Here is a 12562-nt window from a genome sequence, read left to right as displayed (position 1 = left end):
ACTGTCAATTCTGCATTACATACAAAACAAGGGTCTTCCACCTTTACTCTGGCCTAGATTCTAGTTGTGTTAGATGTTAGTTATTTGTTACAATAAATCATTTCTAGATTATATCTGTACCAGTCAAACTTATTGAGATCAATGACACTGATCCTTTTTTTATTAATTTCAAAAGAAAAAGAAATTTGAATGATAAAGTGACGATCAGTCAGAAACAAGTTTTTCAGAGTGCAGTGTCTACTTGGCCCTCACCCGAACATTCAAAGCCAATTCTAAAAATAAAAAATGGGAGAAAAAAATCAGAACTGTTTAGACTGTTTTGAAACACACTAATCTTACACTAAGAAATCAAAATTTCCTTTAAGACTGTCTTGAGCCTCTGCAGTGGAGAGTAACACATGTGAGGTGCATATACTTCCACTGCCTCACGCAACTCAATTCCAAGAAAACTTTTTTCGTTGTTTTGAAAAGCCACACAACTGTGAGAAGTGCACAAAACCCAGGCCATGTTATATGCGCTGGCATTCTCAACTGGTCAGCAAGAACTGAATGTTTAAGAACCAAAACTAATTTAAAAAAAAAAAAAAGGTTGAATTGCATGAACAATGACAATGTTGCATGACAGGCAGGAACAGTAATTCACAAGGGATTTGCCCACAGTGAAAAGAAACTACTGTATTTTAGATGCCTGTGTATGTGAAAACAGGTCTCACTTTAAAACAAATTAGTGCTCCAGATGTTTAAATAAATTCCTAGCTCTGATCTGTGCACCAGCATCCAATCCAAAAATGAATGTTGAAAAATAATGTTACTAGCAGTAAAGTCTAACTACAGTGTTGTGAACTAAATAAGAGCAAAACAAGAACTAATCTGAATTTAATAGGGCTTCCCTAAATTTAAATAACCACTATTAAAAACCTATTATGAAATAAAACATACAGGATGAATTTTTTCTCTTAACAAACAACTTTCAAGCAGTCTAATACTAGAAGTACAAGGGTAAGCACACCCACACTTATGACAAGCAATTTTTACTCAATGCAGTGCTTTTCAGAAGCTTTGTTATTATCAAAGTGGCTTTGTTTTGCTATTATCAAAGGGTTTAACCTGTTTTTTTCAGTGAGAGTTGCTATACAGGGAGAAGCACATAAATATAGGTCTGGTAAAAGTGTGAAAACACCATAAACATCTGGCCTGAATTATGCTCACGCTAGTCACCTTCAGGTGCATGGACTGCTCAGTGCTTTCCACAACATCATCTTCACATCACCTAATTAGGCCCCCAAAATGACAACTCTGGCTATGTGCAGCTCCACAAAATGAGAGCAAAACTTTGCTGGGGGAAGGGTGGAACCTTCTTAGAGGATCGTAGAATAAGCTCCTTTACCAGCTCATCACAAACACAAACTTCGCCTCTCGCCCAGTGGCTACACCGACAGCTCGTATATTTACTCAAGTCTCACAGCAGGTAAAGGTCAAGCATGCGTGCAGAGAAAGAAGGAAAAATAATAGTAAAAGGGGAAAAAATGAACAACAAAACCCCAAACAAACAGCCCCACACCACAACAACAAATAAAAAAAAACATTTCGCTGGCAAAACCAAGCATTCTACTGCAAATCCACTTCCCTGGAGAGGCCAGGCCTGTAGACCACCAACAGCGCAGGCCCGCCCTGCCGGTGATAGATGGCTCTCCCCACCCTCTCCCCTCTCTCCTGCCCTCTCCCATGTGCCTCCAGGCCGGCTCCCGGGAGCAACGAGGGCAGGGAAGGCACAACAGGTGGGCGGCTGCTTTCCGCAGCACCGCTGGCACCCGCGAAGCGCCGCTGCAACAGCGCAGTGCCAAACCACGCGGGGCACACGCGTCAAGTCACCGGGGCCAAAGCACAACTGGAAGGGACCAGGATACGAGGACATCCATGACCGACGGGGCGCTGCTCCCCCCGTGTGTTTAAAGAGCAGAAATCACGCGCTCGGGCGCAGCACCGGCGGGACAAGTTTCGGCGGTGCCGGGGCTCAGCTCGAACGGAGGGCAGCAGGAGCCACAGCTGTGACCCCTGTGCAGCCTTGGCACGGCCGGGACTGGCGCTGACAGCGCCTCGCCCGCAGCCTCGCTTCTCTTTTCTAAGGGAAACAACCCGCCTGTCCCCGGCCAAGCCCGACTGGCCGCCCCGGGGACACCTGCGAGGGCCGCGGGCAGCGCTGGCTGCGCGGAGCCTGCAGCGCCGGCCCCCCCGGACAGCCCCTCCCGCGGGTGCGGGACCCCCGGGCCGCCGCTCACCTCCTCCGGCGCCGGTCACCAGCACCACCCGCCCGTCGAAGCGCAACCCCGCCGCCGCCATCGCTCCGCTGCCCCGGCCCGACTGCGCTGCCGGCCCGGCCCGGCCCCGTCTGCGGGCGGGACGAGGAGAGACACGGAGGGGAGGGACCGCGCGTGCGTCGGCTCCCATCGCCCGCTGGGAAGTGTAGTGTGGGATGGACGGAAGGGAGAGCGGGGGAGGGAGAGCGCGGCCGCGGTGCATGGGCGGTGGTGCCCGGGCCCAGCCCCGCCCGGTCCTGCTTTCTCACGGCGCTTGTGAAAGGCGGAGAAGGATCCCGCCGGTCCTGCTCCTCCGGCAGGCATATCCACGTGTGTCTGAAGGGGCCACAGCCAGGCCGAGTGGATTGCGAGACCCTGGTGCTCTGGTGTAAGACATCACGCCTCCGTTTAGAGTTAATCTATAGTTACTTCTTGTATGTTAATCTTAGGGTTTGTGTTGTGTAACTATTTTTTGCTCTATTTACAATTTCCCAATCCAAATCACTGTCTGTGGGAACACTCTGTTTCGAACCATTAGTGTGAAATACGCCGCCCTTTCCCGTCCCGTATTTTGGCAACCCGTGTGCGGGAGGCGGTGCTGGGTGCGGCTGTCCGGCTGTCTGGGGGGAGCTGCAGGGTGGCCCCGTGAGGAGAGGCCCGGGCTGCCCCGGGCCAGGCACAGCATTCCCGCCGGCTCCCATGGACCCCCGCCGGGCACGGCTCAGACCCTCGGGTGCTGGTGCCTATGCGGGAACGCGTTTAAGAAAGTATAAAACCCACTTTCTCTCCCACCCTCTCTTCTGTGGGAGAGAAGAGAGAACGCTGAGGAAGAAGCAGCCCTGCCAACCTCCAGGTCAGCAAAGGAGGAGTGAGAGCAGGTGGTCCAGGTGCAGGAGCACCTGTCCCTCTGCAGCCCATGCAGGTCCACGCTGGAGCAGGTTTGCTGGCAGGACTTGTGACCCCACCTCCCGAAGGAATGCACCCTGTGGGAGGAACCCACGCTGGAGCAGTTCATGGAGAACTCTGGCCCGTAGCAGTGACCCCATGGTGAAGCAAAGGAACACGAGTAGCAGAATGCATTGTATTTTGTCGAACCAGATAGTGGGTTAAGTAGAATGAACACACTTAATTATTGCAGGTGTGGTGTAGTGTGACATTCAGAATGTCATTGTACTGGAGTTTCATAGGGCCACTGCTCTATACCTTAGCAGTAGATCTAGTGAGGATTTTCCAGTATTACCCACCAATTCCAGCAGTTACAAGTATTGAGGCCATGTTGCTGAGAATACAGCTGTGATGGGCAGGACACATCTCAAGGATGAAGGACCACCGCCTCCCTAAGATCTTGCTTTATGCTGAACTTGCCACTGGCTGCCGCAAGAGAGGAGCCCCAATGAGAAAATATAAGGACTCCCTGAAACAACATCTCAGCCTTGGCCATATTGATCTTCATCACTGGTCTACTCTGGCCTCCAATCGGGAGGTCTGGAGACACCCCATCTATAACGCTGCTGCTTCCTTTGAGAATGCACGCAGGATCACTCTCGAGGAGAAAAGACAATGCAGAAAGAATCGTGTCTTGCCGACACCACCTAAGGAGTCCTTCTGCTGTGCCTTTTGTAACCGGACTTGTCTATCTCATATTGGCCTTTTTTAGCCACCAGCACACTAGTAACAAATGTGGGTAGAGCCCTTCCCAAACCTTCGTTCGCAAAGCGTAGCCATGGAAATCCACCAATTCAGACGATGACAAACTTTATCTGAACTAAGGAGAGGGATCTTATGGAGCTATTAATTCTTACTCTTTCCCTCTCCTGGCTGACTACTCATGAGAGCAACATGAGCCTGTGGGAGCTGTAAACTCCCTGCTCTTTGCATTGTCTGCCTTAAATCTAAGGGGTGCCCGGGGAACAGAGGATTGTGTAAGGAACACACAGAATTACGTTGTTGGAGAAATCGCCTACATACTCCCTCTGCTCAGATGAACTTTAATTCATGATTAACCTTTCTTGTAAAGTTTGGAATACTTCTGGAGCTAACAGAAAGAAAAATTACTTCTGGAGCTAACAAAAAGAAAAACTGGTTTTGCTGTGTGGTTATCTTCTTGGCTGTTAATGCTTTACTGTCTACATTAAAGAGAGGCGATAGGTATCTGAGTACAAATAGCTGTTTGGTGACTTCCAAAATAGAATAAACTGTCATTTCTGACCTCAAATGTAGCATTCGCTCTTCAGAAATAGCAGGAACAGAGACGTGTTGCTTGTGATTTTTATGACACAGTTCGGCTTGAAGGAGGAAGCTGCGTAGGTTTGAATACTCCAGCTGCAACTTACACTTTGGGCACTGGAGGGAGATCGTGCTACAGTAAAACTGCCCCACGTAACCCACATATCACAGGTACCGCCCACAGGGAAACTACTGGAAACGACCAAAAAAATTTCTGGAGGCAGGCAAGGGAACATGGATCAGATGAGTAGTTTACAATAAATCACAAGCTTTAACTGTGGGAAATATCGTTGAATGTGTGCAGAAACAACCCATTGCACTGTATTATTCTGTCACAGCACAAAATACCCTCACAACTAATTAAACTTCTAAAGTTTGTCTATTTCATTTGAATGCAGCTCAACAGAAGAGCAATTTCCCAGCAGTGAGAGGCCCGGTGCAGTTGGCTGTGTATTGTAGAGAGAACATCACTGATTGCGGTTTGTCTGTAGGATGCTTGACAGTAGGAGGAAGCTGTTTCCCTGATGGGCAGGGCTGTGAGTCAGTTTGCAATTGCTCTTCCTGAGGAAATAACAGATTGAGCTCACAATCATCTGTGAGCTTTGGTTCAGCCTCAACACTTAATATTTTGTTTATTGTTGCTACAGTGAGAGACTGGGCTCCCACCTGGAAGAAGAAAGGGAAGTCTCCAGGACGAGAGTGGTGCTGGCTGCTGTGAGAGCAGCACCTACTTCAGACTGGAAATACCCACAGGGACTGAGTGGTCATCCTTACAGTACCAATTTTACTTGCATAATCCCCTAATAATCATATCAGTCTAAAGCAGCATAGTCCTGTGGGCACTTCTATAAACAAATCTTAAGACAAATTGGTTCATTTTCAGTGCTGTTTCTGTCCAGCACTGCATCTTACATCACCTTGAACAAGCCTTTTCAGCTCTAGCCTTTCACATTCCATACCCTTCTATCCATACCCTTTTTCTATAGATAATAGGACAGGATTTATTCTTGAATTTGCCTGGAAGCTAGTGGTAAAATCAGTCCCTGAGGTACTTCTATAGCAGAATTTGTTCTTTAGATACCTAATAAACAGGCTTTGTTAACAAGTCATGATCTTTCATAGTTTCCTCATTTTTGTGCATAGACTGGGATTAGAATGAACAAAGAGCTCGCACTAGAAACAAAACAGAAAAAAAAGAGTTTCCTCAATAGATTGCAGATTTTTTTACCTGTAAAACACAAAAGAAAGTGCAGAAGAGTAATAGTATGTCTCTTCTATATTTTATGTTTTTAAAGTGAAACTTGTCTGTATTAAAAAGATCCAAAATACAAAGAACCACTCAGAATACAAAGGGTTTTGAACCTAAAAGTTCCCTTTAACAGTCAGTAGTGCTTTGTTCCAGAAGTCATACAGCTATCAGAAAATAACTGCATCAGCCTGAAACAAGGTATGAGGGTACTGCTGGTGACCAAAGTGGGGGGATGGCAGGTGGAAACATGAACAGAGTAGGTGTCAAGCCACAAATCAATAGCAGGTGTCATACCGAGTTTTCAGTGAGTGGGAGGTGAATAGCAGGATATCCACAGTCCAAACTCAGCCAGAGGGTTTAAAGTGGTTGAAACTGGTAATGAAATAAGTGAGTTCAAAAAGGAGGGCCAAATTTACTTTATCTCTTAGTGAGCAGTGTGAACTAACATATATTTGTCACTAACATTCTTATCAACATATGAGACATTTTACACCAGGAAAAAATTGCCAAAACCCCCATGCAGTACCCTGTAATACTGAATGAGATCATGTTTTTTTTTTTCTGATATGCTTTAATGCCTAGAGCAGTAAGTTCTTTTATTAACAGTGAATTTTCATGTTGTGCACTGAAACAAATTTGGTGTATGTCCTAACGTCATTCTTTTGACTAGGTTAGATAATTCAGTTGTGCTTTTTTACTTTGAGTCTTTTATAAACTAGGGGTTGCATGTGTTTTGGATACTGCAGGAGTCTTAATTCCATTGACAATGTGTTCTACTGTCTGCTAGTGGAGATGGTGAGCACCTTGGAAACTTTTATTCAAGGGGAATAAAAGAACTATCTGGCTTGCTTTTACTCTGTATTTTTTAATATTGGTAAAAGAGCTGTTTGGATCATAAGGCTCCTTTTCAAGTACTTTATTTGCTTTCTAAATGGTTTTGCTCATGGAGATTAGCAAAGGCCTATTCACTGGGAAAAAAGATTTCTTTACAAACATGAGTGAAGGGGGCTACCAGATGTTTGTTGCCATGACCAAGAACTAGATATTGAATCGATGTTAAAAACCATAGCACCCTCCACTGAACACTGCAAAAGCATGGCCTCCAACAGATCGTACCTCCCCACAGCCCTAATGTTTGTAGAAGTCCCTGAGTTTTGGAGACACATGTTTTTTGCTGTTTCTCACCCTCAATACTTGAAAAGCAGCTTTCCTGATGATGACGGACAGCCTACTGTGTAGTTAACAGTGCACATATTCTTATGCACCAACTGCAAATGTAAATGCAAACATTTTTATAGCTGTTGTCAACAACCCACATCACAGGAGGTCTCATATCCCTGTTTTGGCAAGAAACATTATTTTGGCATTTGTTGCACATACCACTCAATCAAGTGGAAAATCCATGCAGGGGGCACAAGCAGAGCACTATGGAAGCTCTCCATTTCATTCCATCAGAGACTTAGGATTTAAGGGAGACCGAAGCCCTGGGTCAGTCAGGGCTTGGGGGACTGCTGAGCAGGTATGTAGTAACACAGTAGTAGAACAAACTCGTGAAGCAGAAACTAGTTATGTGTGCACATCTACAGCTTTGAAAATGCATCCTGTGGAGAGATATTAGGGAGGTGCCAGCAAAAGGTTATGGTGTTACTCCCATAACACAACTGCTCTATTTGACTCTAAGCAATTCTTCATGAAAACTCCATTACATTGGTCCCCTTGGAAAAAAAAAAAAAAAAGCAGAGAAAAGAGAGAGAATAGAACCCCACACGGACTAAAACAAAAACTAAAACAAGAGGTAAAACAAAAACTAAAACAAGAGGTAAAAAGACTAGCAAATAACCATATGTTGCATTCTGTGGAAATCAGATGCATATTGGCACTACTACCAAGTTACAAGTAAACAGACTCTACAGATGAACCGAATAGATGGAAGACTTGAAATGCCTCTTGAGAAAACTGATTTGGTGGAGTTGCTTCTGAATTAACAGCCATGTTGAGCTTTAGAACAGCCAAAAATTCCATGATGTTCTGCTTGTAGAATAAATCCAGGCAGCTCCTTTAATGACAACAAAGTGAGCACAAACGATAAGCTACTTTTGTGCTTATCTAAGCACAAATAAGGTACTTTATATATATATAAGGTACTTTTGTGCCTTCTAAAATGGCCTCTTCTCTCAAGCTGCTACCAAGGACATTCAACAGTTCTTACTCCCAATGTTACAGAAGCTTTCTCTGTGCACAAAAGTACATATATATTCATTTCAGTAGAGTTCCAGTTATCTCTCAGGAATACCCATTCTGCCAGCATCCACTCTAACCATCTTAAAAATGCAAATGAAAGCCAAACAACATGGTTTCAAATTGACTATATTCTGTGATGAGAATTCCTCCCTAGCCTGCAGAAAAGAGCAGTTTTACTCAAGAATACATGAAGTATGGAATAGCCCTCTATGTAGGAACAAGATGACTTCATTAACAGCCAGTTAATGAAGTAACAACATAAACACCTTTTCCTGTAGTGTGCTTGTGCTCCTCTCCAACACTTGCTTTGCTAATCAGAAATGAGGTGGGAAGTAGGAATTCCCCAGCCAAAGTTCTCCCAGCTCCAAGCAGTAGCAAAGACTCATTTTCTTTGATAGTATTGAATAAAGGGCCTCCTTCCCTGTTTCCGTATTTTGTAGCACAAGCTTCTCAGTTCTAGATTTGGGGTAAACTGTAGATTGCAGTGTCATAGGATACTGAAACTGTAGGCTTAAACGTAATGTCTTATTTAGCCAAAGTCAAATGTCTGTGCTTACACTAGGCAGTAGTCCTTATCACAGTGTGGATGGCAAAGCAAACTTAATGAGACCTTTGCCTGATCACAGCCCTTCCTCCCAGAAAAGTGCTGAGCTTTCCTTTCCACTTTTCCCTAAGACTTTCTCATTTGATGGCACAGCAAATGTACCTTTGGGAGTGTCCATACCACTGAAATCAAGTTAGGCAGCCTGTCACTGAGACAGCTTTTTAGTTAGGTAAAGAGACTCACTTTAGTTCCAAGGATGAGATAATTTGCTGAATTATCAAGATCCTTGAGATACAGAACCAGCTCTCTTGAAATTAACAGCTGATCTCATGTCATGTCCTGGGACTGACGCACTTACTCCCCTCTGGCTCAAAGCCTCGAAGGATAATTAACCAGATAGCCTCAGTCTCTTTTATTTCTGCAATCTCTTAGCAGGCCTAGCAGATAATACACAATTCTAGGTCATGACTCTTTACAAAAACAAAACTGAACCCCAAACAAAGCAAAAAACCATAGTATCTCAAGTCCGGTCAGTGAAGTAAGCTGAAAGCATCAGCTGAGTGCTGCTGGAACGGGGAAAGGCTGTCCTGCCATGTCACACGAACCTTTAATTAACATCAGGCTATCAACAGCCATGGGACTTTCTTCTCAGAACCCAAGCCAAGCCCAGCTACTGAAACAGATTCCCAAAATAAAAGATGTCTAAATCCTGCTCAAGAAAGCCAAATAGTTTTTCAAAACTATTCTGTAATGGAGTATAACTGGTGGAGTATAACTGGTGCATTTGTATTCCCACACAAGAAAAGCAGGGTTGGTGGTGTATGGGCCCTACTTGAGCTGATTTATTCCATCTACACCACCATACTCCCTGCATTAGAAAACCCTCACACAATTTACCTCGAACAATATTTTTCACCCACCATGATCTGTGGCTTGGCTAGAACAACCAACAATAAATGAAATCTGAAAAATGTAATTCAAAATGTTTCACAAATGTCTTGCCAATTAGAAACTTTATGTTGCCATGTTTAAAGACCAGTAGGTTGACACTCTGAAAAGGTGCCAGCAGGAACTGGAGAACAAGTGGGTGGAAAGCCAACAATTTTCTCATAGAACAACCTGAATTTATGAAAACCTTCAGAATTATATCCAATAAGAAGCTTCTTTATAGCACACAAAAAACTTACTAATGGAAAAAAACCAAGGAAGTGTAATATGATGCACAAGGCCAGGTTCTAATTTGTTTCAGCTCATATTTAAGTGCATAATAAAAGCATATTTTAAACTCAAATATTTAATACAAACTGAAATAGGAATTAATTTATCATTAAGCCAATGGAAAATATGATTGTAAAATCTAGTGTTACAATTTTTAGAGTAGTGGAACGTCTTACATGTGATGGTAATTTATATCTAAATCACAGTAACTGTAGGAAGCTCCACCTTTGTCCTCCACCTACCACACCAAAACTTTCCCACAGGGGAGAACAACAAATAACAAATAAGTTTTGATTGCTTGGGAAAGCTGGGTAAGTAAAGTACCTTCTTAATTACATTATTCTTAATCATTATAGACTGCTTCTTTGCCTGATACTGTGTAATTATGGTACATCCCAAAGGTATAAGCTGCCTCTTTTCAATTTGCTCCCTAATAGAAAGAAATGCCGCAAGGGATATTTCTCCAGAAACTGGTGTTGTGCTAGCAAGTAGAAATTTACAGATTGTTAGAAGTTATATATCAGCACCTGTATTTCCCAAGCTTTCAAGGCAAAGTGGGTATTGATTCAGGAGAGTTTTGCTCATAAATATCAAATTTAAAATTGGAAAACAGAACTCTAAATAATAAAACTGAGTACTAAGAAAAGAGAGGTCACTTCAGCAATTTGTAGTTGAAACACTAAGAAATCTTGATTTGCTATATAGACTGAGCATTACTGTAACTGAGAAAGCTCTTCAACATAGCCTTTATTTTTATACACGGAAAATAAATCACATGGTAACCCAACATATTTAATGCTACAGATATGAATTACAAATTTGTGATATAATTTCAATTGCAGGATGCAAAATTCAGCATGAAAAGATTGGTAATTTAGAATGGATTAGTTTTTCAGAACTTCTTTTCTGTTTGTTTGTTTTGGGGTTTTTTTGAGTAGGGTTGTTTGGTTTTTGTTTTGTTTTGTTTGTAACAAACTGGAAATAACTACATTACTTAGTCTAAACTTTCTGAGTAATAGTCATAGTATCATTTTGAGTAGCAATTTTGGTTTTGAGATAAGTAGGACACTTTCCTCTCCCAAAAGAAGTTTAATTTATGTGAAAAACATAAAAATAAGATACTACAGAACTTTTCTGGACAAATATGATCTCCTTTGACAGTTGTTTTATCCAGAGCACAGATGTTTGCCACTTAACCATGAATGTTGGCTGACCTGCCCAAATCTCAATAAAAAACAGTTGTAACAAAGTTTCTCTCCAAATGGTTATGCAAACAGGAATTTTCATTTCATGTCCATGCTGAAGTACTCCCTCTGTAATGCATTCAAAAGCACTTAAAAAAAAAAAGCTCAGAAGTATATGTACTGAAATCCTAGCTAAATGCTTACTACATTGATGAGGGTATAGATTATAGCCAAAACAGTATTAGCAACTAAATCAAAATGTAGATTATTCAGAGATCAAATTACATTGCAAAAAAACCCCAGGAAATTGGTGTTTACCACTGGTTTTTTTTTCATCAAGGGAAGTGGGTAATGTAGCCTACCTACTGTTCCCCTTAGATGCATACACAATGTAATATAATTCTGTGGTAAAAACAGTAGGGAAGGAGTTGACCTGTCTTAAGAGTAGTTCAGGTGTTCAACAGGGCAGAAGAGGCACGTAAGGCCAAAGGAAAGCCGTGGTAGCAGGTCACCAGATAGCCAATGCTGATCCATAGAGAAATCATCCAAGCCCATACAGTGTACAACTTATCCATCCTTAACACTCTCCTCTGACAGTGATGTGGTGTGGATTCCTCTCAGCTAGGCCCTGAAAACAAGCATTCTCTGATCCCTTGGAAATTTACAGGCAGAAGTCCAGTTTACCTTTAAATAATCACATTATAGCTGTTGTAGCTACATGGGGCTGGAAAGTGACTGAAGCCAACTGCCATCAGAATCAGTTCCTTATTTCCTCAGGGAGAGATATGAGAAAGCAGTTGGCCATCTCACTCCTTTATTTTACAGGAATTTGCTTAATGGGTGGGTTGAATCTTTTTTTAGAAGACACATGACTTGGTATTTTCCTTTTAGGAAAAAAAATCCCACATATATCACCCTACATCAGTTGCCTAAAGCTTCCAGATTCCTGATAATCTCTGTACCTTCTAAATGGAGATAAATCTCAAGAGAGCTCAAGGACAAGAATAAGGCTTGTAACTAACCCATTTGAGTCTTTTTGTTTGTCTATGCATACAAACATAATTAAGAGGTGGCCAAAAGCTCTACTGAATCCCTTCTAAGGTGGTCCACACAAAATGGCCATGATAACCTCCCTATATCTTCTTTTCATTGTATGGTTGAGATAACACTTCTTTATGTCGTGCAAAACATACCCAAGGTCCGACTTGGCACTTTTTCAGTGCCTCTAAAAGGCTATAAAATTAGTATTAACTTCCAGACCAACATGTATTTTAATGGCATTAGACATGACATATTAACTAAGCACTGAAAGGACATTACATTTCAGTACCTAAGGTACTGAGATTTAAAAGCCTATTGTAAAATGTATCTATGACAATTGGATTTTAATACATTATTACCCTATTAAAACACAGTATTGTATCAATTTTGCAGCACAGAATAATGGCATTATGCTACCTCTAATTAAACAGCACCATTCTAACCTTTTTTAAAATTCTGACTATGTCAAGTTTCTGCAGGAGGGTCAATGCCTTACTACGGGGAAAAATGCCATCAACTTATTTCTGAAGTTTTATAATTAAGGCTACAAATTATGTATGCT

The 12562-nt window shown here is 42.5% G+C and overlaps 1 protein-coding gene across 1 annotated transcript in view; it reads right to left on the bottom strand.

The window, feature by feature from the left end:
- Positions 1-2385, bottom strand: part of HSD17B4 (hydroxysteroid 17-beta dehydrogenase 4) — a 61296-nt gene extending 58911 nt beyond the window's left edge. The window contains exon 1 of the mRNA XM_027729627.2: positions 2280-2385. Within this exon, the coding sequence (XP_027585428.2) occupies positions 2280-2340 (61 nt within the window). The 5' untranslated portion in view covers positions 2341-2385. The remainder of the gene's footprint in view (positions 1-2279) is intronic.
- Positions 2386-12562: the final 10177 nt, after the last annotated feature.

This window comes from Pipra filicauda, unplaced genomic scaffold (assembly GCF_003945595.2).
Source record: "Pipra filicauda isolate LSUMZ 115617 unplaced genomic scaffold, ASM394559v2 scaffold29_size4552773_pilon, whole genome shotgun sequence".
Lineage (NCBI taxonomy): Eukaryota > Metazoa > Chordata > Aves > Passeriformes > Pipridae > Pipra > Pipra filicauda.
Note: the sequence above shows the minus strand (reverse complement) of the source record. Positions and strands in the feature narration are given on the sequence as shown.